General features: G+C 48.2%; 1 protein-coding gene across 10 annotated transcripts in view; it reads right to left on the reverse strand.

The window, feature by feature from the left end:
- DENND1A (DENN domain containing 1A) overlaps nucleotides 1-14,575 on the reverse strand; it is a 558,482-nt gene extending 543,907 nt beyond the window's left edge. For 5 of the 10 annotated variants that reach the window (XM_070056527.1, XM_070056529.1, XM_070056519.1 and 2 more), the window contains exon 1: nucleotides 14,284-14,415. Coding sequence is in view for 4 of the 10 variants with exons in the window: in XM_070056536.1 (XP_069912637.1) it covers nucleotides 14,284-14,300 (17 nt within the window). In the remaining 6 variants the exon portion in view is untranslated. Of the gene's footprint in view, nucleotides 1-14,283 lie in introns of all 10 variants that reach the window. The other 5 variants (XM_070056536.1, XM_070056525.1, XM_051855354.2 and 2 more) reach the window with 2 other exon arrangements.
- Nucleotides 14,576-15,200: the final 625 nt, after the last annotated feature.

The following is a 15,200-nucleotide window of genomic DNA, read 5'->3' on the forward strand; positions in this document are numbered from 1 at the left end:
TGGGAAAGAAGGCACTACCCAGCCAGCCAGAGGGGTATCAGTGGAGGCCCTCCAAAGAGCCAGAACCTCTACTCCTGCCCTGAAGTGAAAGGGAATCTCTCATCTGGATGGCAATGGAAGCTGAGGATGCCAGGGACACACCACCTGGCAAACACAAGGCAGAGCACGCTCCTCCCCCTTCCAGAGCAGTGGCTGAGGATGCCAGCTAAAATCAACAGAAGTATCTTTGAGGTTCAAGGGGATGTTGTATCAATCTACATCCATCCAAACTATTGTGAGAAAACAGACATTTTTTGGACATGCAGGAACTCTGTTATGCCCACTTTAAGTCTGCTGTTGTGGCCTTCTCCGTTAAGAACTTGAAAGCGTACTCCAGTAAACAGAATGATACGAGAGTGGCAGCTAAGATAGTCACGACCCACATCAGTGTACTTGGGTTCAGTTCCTGTATCCGGTTCCTGATTCCAGCAGACCATGGAAGGCAGTGGTGGTAACTCAAGTAATTAGGTTGCTGCCACTCACAAGGGAGGCTTAGACTGTATCCCCAGCTCCCAACCCAGCCCCGCCCCACCCCACCCCACCCCAGACATCGTGGGCATTTGGGGAGTGATCCAGTGGACAGAAGTACCTTACTCACTCGCTGGCACACTCACTCTCTCCCCGTGTCTCTGCCTTTCAAATAAATAATTTTTTTTAAATTTTAAAAGTAACACAGGGACCAGGAAATAGTGAATCAACCAAAGAATGAAGTGGAGGGGCATTCCAGGATTATACCATAGGTTGATTTTATAGATTGGAATAGGAAGATGGGAGAGTGCTATCTGGTAGTGGGGTGTCTGATTTCAAACTTCGGGAAAAAAAGGTTTAGAAACTCAGGAAGAAGGAGAGGACAAAGAATACTATTTTAGAAAAAAAAAAAAAAAACAGTCTCAGGAGCTTTCTGCACTCAGGAGCAGCACAGCAGCCACTGTAAAGTCACATCACACACAAGCAGTTCCCAAGCAACACTGAAATGGCATTCATAAGCCCTGATCACCAAGATACCTTTTGTAATGTTTCTATAAGATTTGTTTGTTTTGAAAGGCAGAGTAACAGAGAGGGAAAGACAGAGCTCTTAGATCTGCTGGTTCACTCTCCAACTGGCCAAAATGGCCAGGCTGAAGCCAGGAGCCAGAAACTCCATGCTGGTCTCCCACATGGGCAGGAGCACAAGTACATGGGCTATCATCCCCTGGCATATTAGCAGGGAGCTGGATCAGAAGCAGAACAGCCAGGACTCAAACTGGCACTCTGACATGGGATGTTGGCATTTTAAGTGGTGGCTTAACCCACTGTGCCACACAAGCCCCATGAAGATATCCTTTAAAGAGGTGGAACCTAAGTTTCTAAGGATCATGCATTTTTCCAAGAAACCCACGAGTGTAAAGATGACAGAGGCCAATAAAACCAAGACCATCATGACCTTCATCAAGCTCAAGGTCATGAAATGGACTCAGTCCCAAAACCAGGAAGCCTGCTGGTTATGACAATTCCAGGATGCCAGGTTCTACCAACCTAAGGTAGCACGAAGGCTCAGACTCCCACAGGTGTCCAGTCTCCCACAAAAGCTGCAGAGTAGAGCCTTCATCTTCTGACATAAAGTCAGAAGTACTTGTATTCACCCCTGGGCTGCTCTCTGTACAGGTCTGGCACCTTTTGCTATTTTTGCATAAATAACTGCAAAACTTTTTTTAATCCAGAGATGAAGCAAAAGAAATTTAGCAGAATTTTAAATTCTGGTTCATATGACCTTCTCCCTCAAATGGGAAGCAAATGTTATTCTAGCATCTTACTTGGCCTAGCTGAAGTTAAATACAATGAAATATTCATAACATTCAATTGTTAGACTTAATCTAAGTATAAATCAGAGGAGACCCAGCACTAGCTATGGATCAACATTTAAATGACCACATGAAAGTATAGCTTAGAGAAGGCAGAAGAGCAAGCTAGACTCTCCCTTAAAGTGTGGAGTCAAGGGACACTAAGAAGGTTAAAAACTTTGAACACTGGCCATTGATAATGTTAAAAGAATTTTTGTGATTTTTTTAGATAGGCTGTCGCTGTTGTTATATTTTCTGAAAGAGTATCTTTTAGAAACACATGTAGAAATGTTTAAAAAATGAGAAACGGCATCTGGAATTTGCTTCAAAATCATCCAGGACTGGAGGATGGAGAGGGAATTATGGTCAGTTACTTATTAATGAAACCAAGTAAGCCATAAATTAGTAAGTGGTGCAACCAAGCTCTGGGCATTTGGGGACTGGTTACACTATTCTGTTTTTATGGATGTTTGACGTTTTCCAAAATAAAAATGTTAAAAATAATTTCAAGTATAAAGCGATAAGAAATAAAAAATTACATTAAAAGACGAAACCTAGCGTAGGCATTGTGGTACAGTGGGCTAAGCCACCCCGAGACACCTGCATCCCCTACCAGAGTGCTGGTTCAAGTCCAGGCTATTCTGTGCTTTGGATCCAGCTTCCTGCTAATGTTCTTGCTATTCTGTGCTTCTGATGCAGTTTCCTACTAATGTGCTCGGGAAGCAGGGAGTGACGGCCCAAGTACTTGGGTTCCTGCTACCCACACGGAAGACCCAGACTGAGCTCCTAGCTTCCGCATGGCCCAGCCCTAGCTGTTACATGCATTTAGGGGGTGGGCCAGTGGACAGAAGAGAGCTTTCTCCCTCCTACACCTCCATCATTTTGCCTTTCAAATAAATAAATCTTTAAAAGAGGGAGGGAGGGGCCGGCACTGTGGCATAGTAGGTTAAGCCTGTATCTGCAGTGCCAGCATCCCCTATGGGTACCAGTTGAAGTCCCAGCTACTCCACTTCCCATCCAGCTCTCAGCTAATGGCCTGGGAAAGCAGTGGAAGATGGTTCAAGTATTTGGGCCCTGGCACACACGTAGGGGACCCAGAAGAAGTTCCTGGCTTTGGTTTGGCCCAGCTCTGATCCCAGCCTCCACTGGGGCCTCTGGGAAGTAAACCAGTGGATGGAAGTGCTCTCTGTCTCTAACTCTGCCTCTCAAATAGACCTCTTTTAAAAAATAAAAAAAATAAATAAAAAATAAAAAGGAAGGAAAAAAGGTACTACAACACCTGGGGAGGATGTGTGACATGGCATGTTATTAAGTCACTGCTTAGGAGGCCTGGTAACCCAGCATCCTAAGTCAGACTGCCTGGGATCAGGTCCCATCTCCACTTCCAATTCCAGCTTCCTACTAATACGCCTGAGCAGCAGCAGATGATGGTTCAGTAACTGGGATATTGCCACCCATGTGGGAGACCCAAATGGAGTTCCAGGCTTCTGCTTTAGCCACCCAAGCCCCACTTGCTGCAGGCATTTGGGGAGTGAACCAGCAGACAGATGATCTCTGTCTCTCCCTTTTTCTTACTCTGCCTTTCAAATAAATAAATAAATCTGTTTTTTAAAAAAAAATAGAGACTAGAACGAATAGCCGCAGTAGCTAAAAATATAAATTACTGATATAAATATTTCATAGAACTAAATAAAAATCCCCAGTATTTATGAAAGTGGTAGCACAGAATGTTCCTAAGTGTTAACAAGAAATTATCTGCATGTTCATTTTACCTTTCTTAGTAGACGACAGAGCTTCCTTTCTCCTCAACCAGCAAGAGAAAGAGTGCTTTGCAAATATCAGGATCTCAATCCTTCAAATACACTCAGTAAAATACACTATACATCATCCTAACACTCTCACGGGAAGGAAACAAATACCTTAAGGAAAAATAAACTATAAAAGAGAATACTTTTTTTAAACTCCAGGTTGTCTAGACAATGCAATATTAATAACAGCTGCCACTGACCAGAAAGTCCTCATTGCCACTTAATCCTCACACCAATCCTACAGGTGAATTTATGAGCTTCCTTTTATAAATTAAAAGGGGGAGGAGAGGGGCAGTGCTGTGGCATAGCAGGTAAAGCCACTACCTATGACGCCAGCATCCCATATGGGTGCCGGTTCATTTTCTGGCTGCTGCACTTCTGATCCATCTCTCTGCTAATGTGCCCAGGAAGGCAGCTGAAAATGGCCCAAGTGCTTGGGCCCCTGCCACCCACATGGGAGACTCAGATGAAGCTCCTGGCTTCGGCCTGACCTAGCTACACCATTGTGATAATCTGAAGAGTGAACCAACGGATGGAAGATCCCTCTCTGTCTTCCCCTCCCTCTCTGTAGCTGTGACCTTCAAATAAATTAAAAATAATAATAATAATAAAGTAAACAAATTGAGGTTCAGAACTTCAGAACTCAGAGGGAGATGGGACCTCGTCCTGGAGACTGAAAACCCCAACACCTACGTGCCCATCCCCAGCTCCTCTCCTGTCCTGGACTCCAACAGCAAGTCCTCTAGATGTTTTCTTCCTTCCATTCACTCACACAGCAGAGGCCAGAGATCAGTGCAACATTCCTGAAACCTTCCCTGTGGCTAAAGAGAGCTCTAAATGTGCGGTTTCTCCCTCCCTCCCTCTCTAAATCTACCATGAACAGATTTCCCTTCAGCAACTGGTCCAGGCCACTTAAAATCGTACTTATCCAACAAGGCACACACATTCACTACGGAGCCTTTATGGATCCCTTCACCTCTCTCTGCAGACTAAAATGCCGTCTCCCAATTATAACTTTTCACTTTTCCTCAGAAACACACACACACCATACAACCAGTCCTCACCTTACAAACGGCCCACTTATAATACAGCTTTGCTAGCCCTGGCAGGTCATCTGTGACGCTTCTCTCGCCTCTCACATGTAATTTGGCACTGTCTTGTCAATTCTACCTTAAATCTCTCTCAAATCCATCTCTTTTCTTTCTACTGCCAAAACCTTACAACAAGCTTTAATCTTCTGCAGTGTAAACCATCACATATCTCCAAATCCAGGGGCCTCCCATCTTTTCCCATGCAGTTGCCTATCAGTAATAAATATATATATATATTACATATATATATATATCATCTTGCACAAGCCAGGGATATCACTGCTCCAACTACTGCAGCCCAGACAAATCTACCAAAACAACTCAAATCTGATCATATTACACACCTGATTGGAACGCTCATAGTATCATATCCCAAGAGCACAAACCTACTTTTTCAACTTCATCTCTTATCACCTTCATGCACTTATCTTGCATTTCAACTACACCTTTTATCTGTGATTTTTGCAAAGTTCCTTCTGTGTGGAACGTTCTTGCCCTTGACAGCTGATCTGCACGTAACAGTATCTGCAAAACAAAAAGTACATTTGGGGCCAGCGCTGTGGTATAATGAGTAAAGCCATTGCCTGCAGTGCCGGCATCCCATATGAGCGCTGGTTCAAGACCCAGCTGCTCCACTTCCAATGCAGCTCTCTGCTATGGCCTGGGAAAGCAGTAGAAGATGACCCAAGTCCTTGGGCCCCTGCACCGGCATGGGAGACCAGGAAGAAGCTCCTGGCTTTGGATGGGCCCAGCTCCAGTCACTGTGGCCAACTGGGGAATAAACCAGCAGATGGGATGGAAGACCTCTCTCTCTCTGCCTCTCCTTCTCTCTCTGTGTAACTCTTTCAAATAAATATTATCTTAAAAAAAAAAAAGAAAAAAGTACATTCTAAATGCTATACCAACTTACAAATGGAATGACACCTATCTTTTCCATAGGAACATATATACTTTGGATAGACTTCTTGTTCTGCTATTTGGTTCCTTTTGAAGTCCTAGATACAGTCATGCATCACTTAACCACAGGGACATGTTCTGGGAAACCTGTTGTTGGGCAATTTCATCATTGTGCAAACATCAGTGTCCTTACACAAATTAAGATGAATACACCAATTAAGCGGTTCCATCGTGTATGTCACCCACCACTGGCCCAGACGTGGTCACACAGCACGTGACTGTACTTGGAAAGAATGACTATGGATTCCAATAACAGTGGAGGAACCCAGCTTCGCTTTCTCTTCCTTATTTATCTTTCCATATCCCCAAAAAAGTCTTTTTAAGCAAAAAGGATGTTGTGAACCCAGAGATGAGTCTCTCTAAGGCCAGGAAAAACACTGAATCCTTGCAGCTGCAACTAGAATTCAGCCACAAACTAAGACACTGAGATTTAACAGCCTGAATGCACCTACATTTTCATACAGCAATAATCCAGGTTTTATCTTCCCTGTTTTAACCTTCCTACCTACCGTACCACCTCCTCCAAGTCAACTCTAACAACTAGGGGTGGAATGACGGAGGACTAGCAACAATACACTTTCCAGGAAGTCATGAAAATTCTAGTAGGGGTGGGTGTCATGCCACAGCAGATTAAGCCATCATTTCTGACACCAGCATCCCATTCAGAGTGCCGGTTAGAGTCCCAGCTGCTCCGCTTCCAATCCAGCTCCCTGTTAATCCACCTAGGAAAGCAGTGTATGATGGCCCAAATGCTAGGACCCATGCCTCCCGTGTGGGAGATCCCAACAGAGTTCTGGGCTCCTGGCTTCAGCCTTGCCCAGTCCTGGCTGTTCAGCCCATGTAGGAATTGAACAAGTGGATAGAACATATGGTTCTCTTATTCTCTTTCCCTTCTTCACTCTCTCCCTCATCTTCCATCATTCTGCCTTTCAAAGAAAGAAAGAAATCTGGGGAGGGGAGGGGAGGGGAGGGGAAGGGAGGGGAGGGGAGGGGAGGGGAGGGGAGGGGAGGGGAGAGAAGGAGAGGAGAGGAGAGGAGAGGAGAGGAGAGGAGAGGAGAGGAGAGGAGAGGAGAGGAGAGGAAGGGAAAGGAAGGGAAAGGAAGGGAAAGGAAGGGAAAGGAAGGGAAAAATCAACTAGCTGACTCTGGACACTAATAATGGTGAGCCCAGTCTCCAACGACACTTCTATTCAAACATCCCACATCTTTCTAGAGACGCCTTTAAGCAATGGAGACAGGGAAAAAGGTAAAAAGGATCAGAGGGACAAGTCCTACAGAGGAAGTCACATTTTAACACCCAGCCTCATCACAGCAGTGCTACACAACAGACCTCAAGGAGAAGCAAGCCTGCCACACAATTTGAAAATTTAAGGAGTTTATGGGGGCCAGCGCTGTGGTGTAGCAGGTAAAGCTGCCATCTGCAGTGCTAGCATCCCACGTGGGTGCTGGTTCCAGTCCCAGCTGCTCCACTTCCGATCCAGCTCTCTGCTATTTCCTGGGAAAGCAGCAGAAGAAGGCCCAAGTCCTTGGGTCCCTGCACCCATGTGGGAGACCCAGAAGCAGCTCCTGGCTTCAGATTGGCACAGTTCCAGCCATTGTGGCCATTTGGGGAGTGAACCAGCAGATAGAAGACCTCTCTCTCTGCTTCTACCTCTCTGTAACTCTACCTTTCAAATAAATGAATAATATCTTTAAAAAAAAAAAAAAGTCTAAAAAGACAAGAGCATAGCAAAGCCATGGCTGCTTACCTAGACTTGAAAACACTAGGATGGGTTTATCCCATTTTTTCAATTTTATTTATTTTTGATAGGCTGCAGGGGGTTGGGTGGGGGAAGGTCCCATCCACTGGTTCACTCTTCAAATGCCTGTGACAGCCAGGGCTGGGCCAAGGCCAGAGTGATTAACTCAATCAGGTCTCCTACACAGGTGGCAGCAATCCAGCTACTTGAGCTATCCCTGCTACCTCCCCGGGTCTGCCTTAGAAGGAAGCTGGAATCAGGAGCCAGAGGTGGGCTTTGAAGCCAGGAACTCCAGCACAGGATGCGAGTGTCTGAACTGCTAGGCCAATCCCCTTTCATGTCGATTAATTTCCACTATTCTTTATTTTGGAATTCACCCCTCCTCCAAATTTCTTGTTTCTTTCAGTCCCAAACTCTTCTGAAAAATCTTTCTACTCTGATCTTCTGTTTTCTACATAATTCATTTGGGCCAAATCAAATCCACAATGAGATACCACTTTACACAAAGTGGTACAGCTGCTTTGGAAAAGAATTTTAACAGTTATTCAAAATGCTAAACAAGCCTGCGACGTGGCTCACTTGGCTAATCCTCTACCTGCGGCGCCAGCACCCCGGGTTCTAGTCCCCGTAGGGGCACCGGATTCTGTCCCAGTCGCTCCTCTTCCAGTCCAGCTTTCTGCTGTGGCCCGGGAGGGCAGTGGAGGATGGCCCAGGTCCTTGGGCCCTGCGCCCGCATGGGAGACCAGGAGGAAGCACCTGGCTCCTGGCTTTGGATTGGCGTGGTGCGCCGGCCACAGCACACTGGCCATAGCAGCCATTTGGGGGTTAACCAATGGAAAACGACCTTTCTCTCTAACTCTGCCTGTCAAAAAAAAAAAAAAAAAAAAGCTAAACAAAATTACCATATGATCCAGCACCTTCACTCCCAGGTGCATACTCCAGAGAAATGAAAACATATGTCCTCACAAAATGTTCACAGCAACATCATCAGTAATAGTGAAAATGTGAAACAACACTAAAACCTAACGATTGCCGAATGGATGGGTCACATGTGGTATATCCATACAACAGAATACTACTCAACAATAAAAAAGTAATGAAACACTCATGTTCCAACATGGATAAGCCTTGAAATCACCGTGCTAAGTAGCCGGACACAAAGGGTTATGTATGATCCCCTTTATATGAAATTCACAGAAAGGGAAGTCTACAGCAACAGAAAGAGGGTACTAAAAAAAAGCTCATAGAAAGTACAATTAAAAGACAAGTGGGCCAGCACTGTGGTGCAGTGGGCTAAGCCTCTGTTTGTGGTGCCGGCATCCCATATGAGCACCAGTTCTAGTCCCGGCTGCTCCTCTTCCAACCTGGCTCTCTGCTATGGTCTAGGAAAGCAGGAAAAGATGGCCCAAGTGCTTGGGCCTCTGCACCCATGTTGTCCCAGAAGCAGCTCCTCCTAGCTCCCAGCTTTAGATCGGCCCAGCTCTGGCTGTTGCGGCCATTTGGGGAGCTAGCAGATAGAAGACCTTTCTGTCTCTCCCTCTGTCTGTAACTCTACCTCTCAAGTAAGTAAATAAAATCTTTAAAAAAAAAAAAAAAAAAAGTATCGTAATGCAAAAAAATTTGCAATTCAGGCATAATTTTTTCATTATAAGCATTTCCCATAAATTTTGTGATTGCCCCAGCTGGGAGGGTTCAGGGGATGAGTATGAATGACGGCTTCTCTTTGAGATGAAAATGCTGAAGGGCCGGCGCCGGGCTCACTAGGTTAATCCTCCGCTTTGCGGCGCCGGCACACGGGGTTCTAGTGCCAGTTGGGGCGCCGGATTCTGTCCCAGTTGCCCCTCTTCCAGGCCAGCTCTCTGCTGTGGCCAGGGAGTGCAGTGGAGGATGGCCCAAGTCCTTGGGCCCTGCACCCCATGGGAGACCAGGAGAAGCACCTGGCTCCTGCCATCGGATCAGCGCAGTGCGCCGGCCGCAGCACGCTGGCCGCGGTGGCCATTGGAGGGTGAACCAACGGCAAAGGAAGACCTTTCTCTCTGTCTCTCTCTCTCACTGTCCACTCTGCCTGTCAAAAAAAAAAGAAAAAAAAAAAAAAGAAAGAAAATGAATGCTCTGGAATTAGTGGCGATAAATCACATTTTGTAAATATACTAAAAAAATTTAATCTTATACTTCAAAGTGAATTTTATAGCATGTGAATTTCATCTTAACAAAGCAGTTTCAGATAACCACATCCTTCTAGGTCCTATCCAGGCTCAGTCTCTGACATCATCTCAGATCTTTCTGCCACCGGTCACTACTTCAGCCCGCTGGCCTCTGTCAGTTCCTGAAACGTGCCTACTGTTCTCTTGCCTCAAGACCTTCCCCTGAGACAGCAAGTCTTGGCCAATCTCTTCATAGGACTTGCCTCATCCTTTAAGTCTCAAACTTTAAGTCTCTCCTTTAAGCCCAAACGTCACCTCCACAGCAAGGTCTTCCCCCACTCTATTTTAAACAGACACAGCCAGCTACTCCCATCACTCGCTCCTAGCATCACGTTTCCCTTTCTAGCAACCCCGCACACCTGTACATGAATTTACTTTTTTTTTTTGGTTATGTCCACTGGACTATAAGCACCACTGGAGTAGAAATGAATCTGTGTAATTCCCAATGCCTAAAACGATTGCTGGTATTTAAGTGCCTAGAAAATGATGTTTTTATTTCCGTAAATGCCCCATGCTCATACATCCTGCCCTTGGGTGACATTACAACTGCTACTACCATCACCACAGCCTCCAATCCGTGCAGCACCCTTCCTCTCCCCAACTGAAACTCTGCCTCTTCTCAACTCCCCCTGCACTACTTCACCTAGGAACCTCTGGCTCAGGCTCCACCATAGAACTCTTATCCTTGGTTTTTGGTTGTTTTGCTTTCGCTTTCAGTTGGGAGGAATCCTGGAAGGGTTTTTGTTTTACTATAGAAAGTGTTAAAGCAAAGAAAAATTGATTTGGTTTTGTGGTTCTGGTATTTAGCACACTGTGAGGCACACTACTACTCCAATTATGATAGTAATGGCTAAACTTTGCTAAGTGCTTAATATGTGCTTAACACTCTTCCTAGTTCTATAGCAGGTGAGTGAAGGAATAAATGGTTAAATTTATTGTCAACCCCGCAGAAGTCACAGTGTGACAGGGACAGAAGACAGGGAAACAGGATAAGGCAGAATGCACACCACCACGAGGCCAAATCAGTTGCCCCGTCCTGTCCTCAGCCTTCAAATCTGAACAGTGTGCTTTTCTCGGAGTCCATAAATGTCAGGTTTCTTCAAACTCACTTAGAGTACTTCCTTCGATTACTCACAACCCACTTCCTGCACTTGGTGCCTGGAAGCAATTCCTAGGATGTCACCACAAGCAATATTAAACTGCCACACGTTTCCTGCTGTGTGTCTGCATTATCAGTTAAATTGCTTCATATTAACCACACTGCGGCACACTGGGATCACTCAAACACTAAATAAGATTTAAACATACCTGCCAAAGATTGTCAGCTTCCACCACTCCTTTCATCCCTCTAGATGAATGTCTGCTCTGGTTTAAAGTTTAGGTTTCCAGGGTGCTACCTGCCTACCAGTGACCTTCTCTTTGTCAATGTTCAGTTTGAGGCGAAGCAACATTCCTTTGGAAAAATGATCGTGAACTAAACACTCTCAAGAAAAAGGAAGTCTGCCTAGACTAGGACAATTTGACTTACACTTTATAAAAACTCTCCCTAGAGGGTTCAAATAGCAAATTGTTCTTTTTACTCCACATATATCCAACTCAAGAGAACTTCATCAGGATCTTGACTCAGATCCCAACCTATTCCTTAAAAGCATTCCAAGAACTCTTCCTAAACAACCACACACCAGGCATTGAGCTTGACAAAGGGAACCAAAGACAGCCAAGAGAATCCCTGCTCTCGGAGTTTGTGTCCAGCCTAGTAGGGGAGATAGACAAGGAGCGATTTGGGACTGTAACAGCAATAAACACAACGGGCCAGAGAAACACAGGTAAGGGGCATCAGGCCTAGGCTGGGAAGGGCAGTATGAGTGGGCAATGGGGCACTGGCGTCAGCAGGCTTCTTGGGGATGGCCACTGATCTTGGGCCTATAAACTCCCACTCTGTCCTCTGAGAAATGTGGTTAATAAGTAGCAGCACGGTAGTTGTGAGACTTTGAGGAAATGGTTCATGTTAAGCATTACCACGGTGCCTGACAGAGACTGTGCTCAACCAGCCTGGGCCAGAAAGTCCGAACAAACGCTAAATCTCAACACCCAGGCCTGGCAGTGCACATGCTTTACCGCGGACCATACAAGACACCAGCTCCACAATACGGTTTTTAATCAACTTTTATTTTTAATAACAGACAATGTTAAGGCCTGCTCTGCATGTTAACAGTCTTAATTTCTTCATCATTAAAACTTTTCTCCATTATCTGAAAGATATCTGACATTTCTGATTTAAAATACACCAGATTTTCTTCGTCTTTTGATAGAGAAGGTGTGAAGGAAAGCCAACCACCACAGGCCTCGCATTCATGGAGATACTGTTTAGTGCTCATAATGACCCTGCAAAATGGACACAGTCGTCTCCATCTCACTCTCAGGGAAACTGACATTGAAGGTGGTAGTCTGTGCCCAGTTTCATAGCTAGCAGGAGAAAGAGCTGGAATCTGAACCCAGATCTGATTCCCCATTGTCATTCTGCCTGCTCACAGCATCAAAGAAAAGCAGGAGAAAGCAGAGGCAGCCACAGTGCTCTCCTGCTGGGAGGGCAGCCAGTGCTGTTCCTGCTCCCCACCCCCAAAACTGCCCTACACAATGGAGCCTGCAGGTGCACACCTGAGCTAAAGTCTGATCTGCCCCGGCAGGATGGAAAAGACCAGCAGTAACCAAATCACTCTTGTCCAGCAAGTAGGGCAGCACCCACGCATTCTCATTCCCAGCTACAGGCAGAAGCTGCAGTCACTATAAGTCACAATTCTTCATAACTTCTCTTCATACTCCTTCACTCTCACCACAAATAAAGCTAACATATTTCCTAAGCTTAAGGTTTTACCACAGAGCTGCTTAGTTTTAGGATCAATAAGGCTATTCTTCATACTAACTTCACGCTTAATACAATTTCATGCCTTAATAAAGTCCCTGGCCCAAGTGCTCAGATATCACAGCGATGGGTTCCACAAAACACACTTGAGAAATGTATCTGTCAGCCTGCTACCTAAGACCTAGGGTTGGTCATCTGACTACCTGTGGATGTGAACGCTGGCTCTAACGCCTGCTTCCCCACATCAGGCAAGTTCCGAACTTTTCTGTAACACACACTCTCTGACTCCAGGGGGCTTTTGGGAAGTGCATGTGAATGCTACTGAAGTCCAAGTTTACAAGGAAGCACGAACTAAACATGAGTGCCTCTTTAACCCCAACGCGCCACAAAATACGCCTCTGTACCTCCCAAGCTTGCAGGGCTCCTGTCTGGAGCCTACTTCTTTTTCCGCTTGTTTCCACAAAGCTAAGGAATTAACGGCATATTCATCTGACTCTTCCACTTGCATTTTTACGAGCAAGCCCTCCTAGTTCCATTCAGCCGAGGCCACAGCCGCACACATTAGACAGGTCTTGTACATGGGAAAGCCCAACCACTAGGGGACTGCAAGGCCGGGCGAGGGTCACGCGGCATGGCATCACCTGGACATAAGAAGCGATGTCTGAATAATTATTAGATTTCACCCTTGAGGCCCTTTGCTTTTCAACCTTCCCTAGCACAGTTCTCAAAACGCTGAAACAAACACATTCCACAAACTCCCGTAAGAGAGTTTCAAGTGTCCCAAGAAAGCTGTTTTACGACAACGTCTATGCTGTCAACTCTGTTTTTAAATGCCCTTAAACAATTCTATTAGTCATACAGAAAAAAAGCAAACATTTGTTAGTGATTAGAGATAAAGCATCTCCCGTTGTGGGGCTGAGGAAGGGAGAGGCCAGCGAGGACCTGGCTGGGAGGGGAGATAGAGCCCGGAGCAACACACCCAAATTGGAGCGCGTAAAAGTTGCACTTTCCAAAGTCAACTTCTGGTCTTAGGAGGAGAGCAACAATGTTTCCCCGGCTTCAGAAGTTAGACTATCAACCATTTCCTCGGAAAACCAACCCCACAGCGGGTACTCCAGGTGAATGAATGAGGGAGGAAATTCGTCAGATTGAATTACAAAGCCTTTCCAACGAGTATCGAGATCAGGTGCAGAGTTACAGCGCGGAGGCATCTCCCTTCACAGCCTTTGGCCCTTGCTGCGCCCAGACTATCACAGATAAGGGGGGGCCTGCCTCCCCCAGCCAACCGGACCTCACGTCCAGAGCGGCCCCTCCCTCCAGGACCTCACACGACTTCTCCGGGGGGCCGCAGGCCTCAAGCCGCCGCACTGCAACCTCGCAGACCTGCCAACTCTCAGGGCGCCCCAAACACACCCCTTTGGGGAGTTGCTTCCGGGGATTTCCCACTCCCCTCCCAACAGTTGTAGGACCATGTTCGGGGGGCTCTGTAAGCCCACGGAGGCGGCCACCTTGCGAGCTCAGCTGGTCGCGCAATCAGGTGAGGAGGGGGCACCTGACCGCCGACGCCAGGCCACCCCGCGCGCACCGCGCCCCCGCGCCTCCCCGGGATCGCCATGGCAACCGTCCCCCTCCCCGCGTGACGCCAGCTCGCGGGGCGCCCCCTCGGGTCCCGGCAACAAGTCCCCCGCGCGGCCCGCGGCCTGCAGCCCTTGCCCGGCCTCGCCGCCCCGCGCCCGGCCCGGCTCCGCCCGGCCGCACTCACTTGATCCTGGAGCCCATGGTCCCCGGGCCTCCTCATGGGCCCGCGGGCCCCGCTCGGCGCTGCGCTGCCCGCCCGCCCGCGGCTGACCGGCCTCCCTCTGGCGCTCTCCCCGCCCCTTCCTCCCTTCCCTCAGGCTGGGGCCCGCCCGCTCGAGGCTCGCTCCCTCGCCGCCGCCGCCGCCGCCGCCGCCGCCGCCGCCTCCCAGGGTTAATGTGCTCGCTCCAGCCCGGCGAACGCCATGGTCGCCGGCGCGCGTACCCGGCGCGCGCCGCCCCCGCCGCCTCTCACACCGCCGCCCCCTGCCGCCCGCCCGCGCCGCCGCGCGCGGGGGCCGCTGGGAAGTGTAGTCCGCGCGCGGGAGGCGGGGCCGCGGCAGGCGGCGGACCCGCGCATCCGCCCTCACCTTCTGAGTTGGGCCCCCGCGGGCTGGGACTTCCTGGTGCAGATGCGTGAAGATCCGTACCGCGGGCTTCTGGCCTAGAACTCTGCACCACAGCCGCCCCTGAGGAGACCCTAATAGGTCATGGAGACCCCCTGTGCCTCCCTCTAGGGCGTCCTCCCGCCCAGTAGCTCTCCCACGTAGGCCTCGAGGAAAACTCCTTTCCCCTTTGAGAAACCCCATACCTTCCAGTAAGTTCCTCACAGACCCGTGCCACATCACACCATCCACTTCCCCACGCGACGCTTGAGGCAGGCCCCTTGCTTTCCTCTCCGACCGCACGCGGGAGAGCCACCTGGCAGCCTCGAGAGACCCGTATGGGGGTTCGGCTTTGTGCTGCCCTCGCGGACCCCCGCTTCCTTTTGCCATCCATTTTGGGGGCTGCAGTACACAGACCTGTTAGCGCCTGGTAGAGATTAACTCACGGGGACGAGGAAGTATCCAGGGGCCAAGACCACCGCCCTGCTCCGTACCCCTG

This window comes from Oryctolagus cuniculus, chromosome 1, assembly GCF_964237555.1.
Source record: "Oryctolagus cuniculus chromosome 1, mOryCun1.1, whole genome shotgun sequence".
Taxonomy (NCBI): Eukaryota; Metazoa; Chordata; class Mammalia; order Lagomorpha; family Leporidae; genus Oryctolagus; species Oryctolagus cuniculus.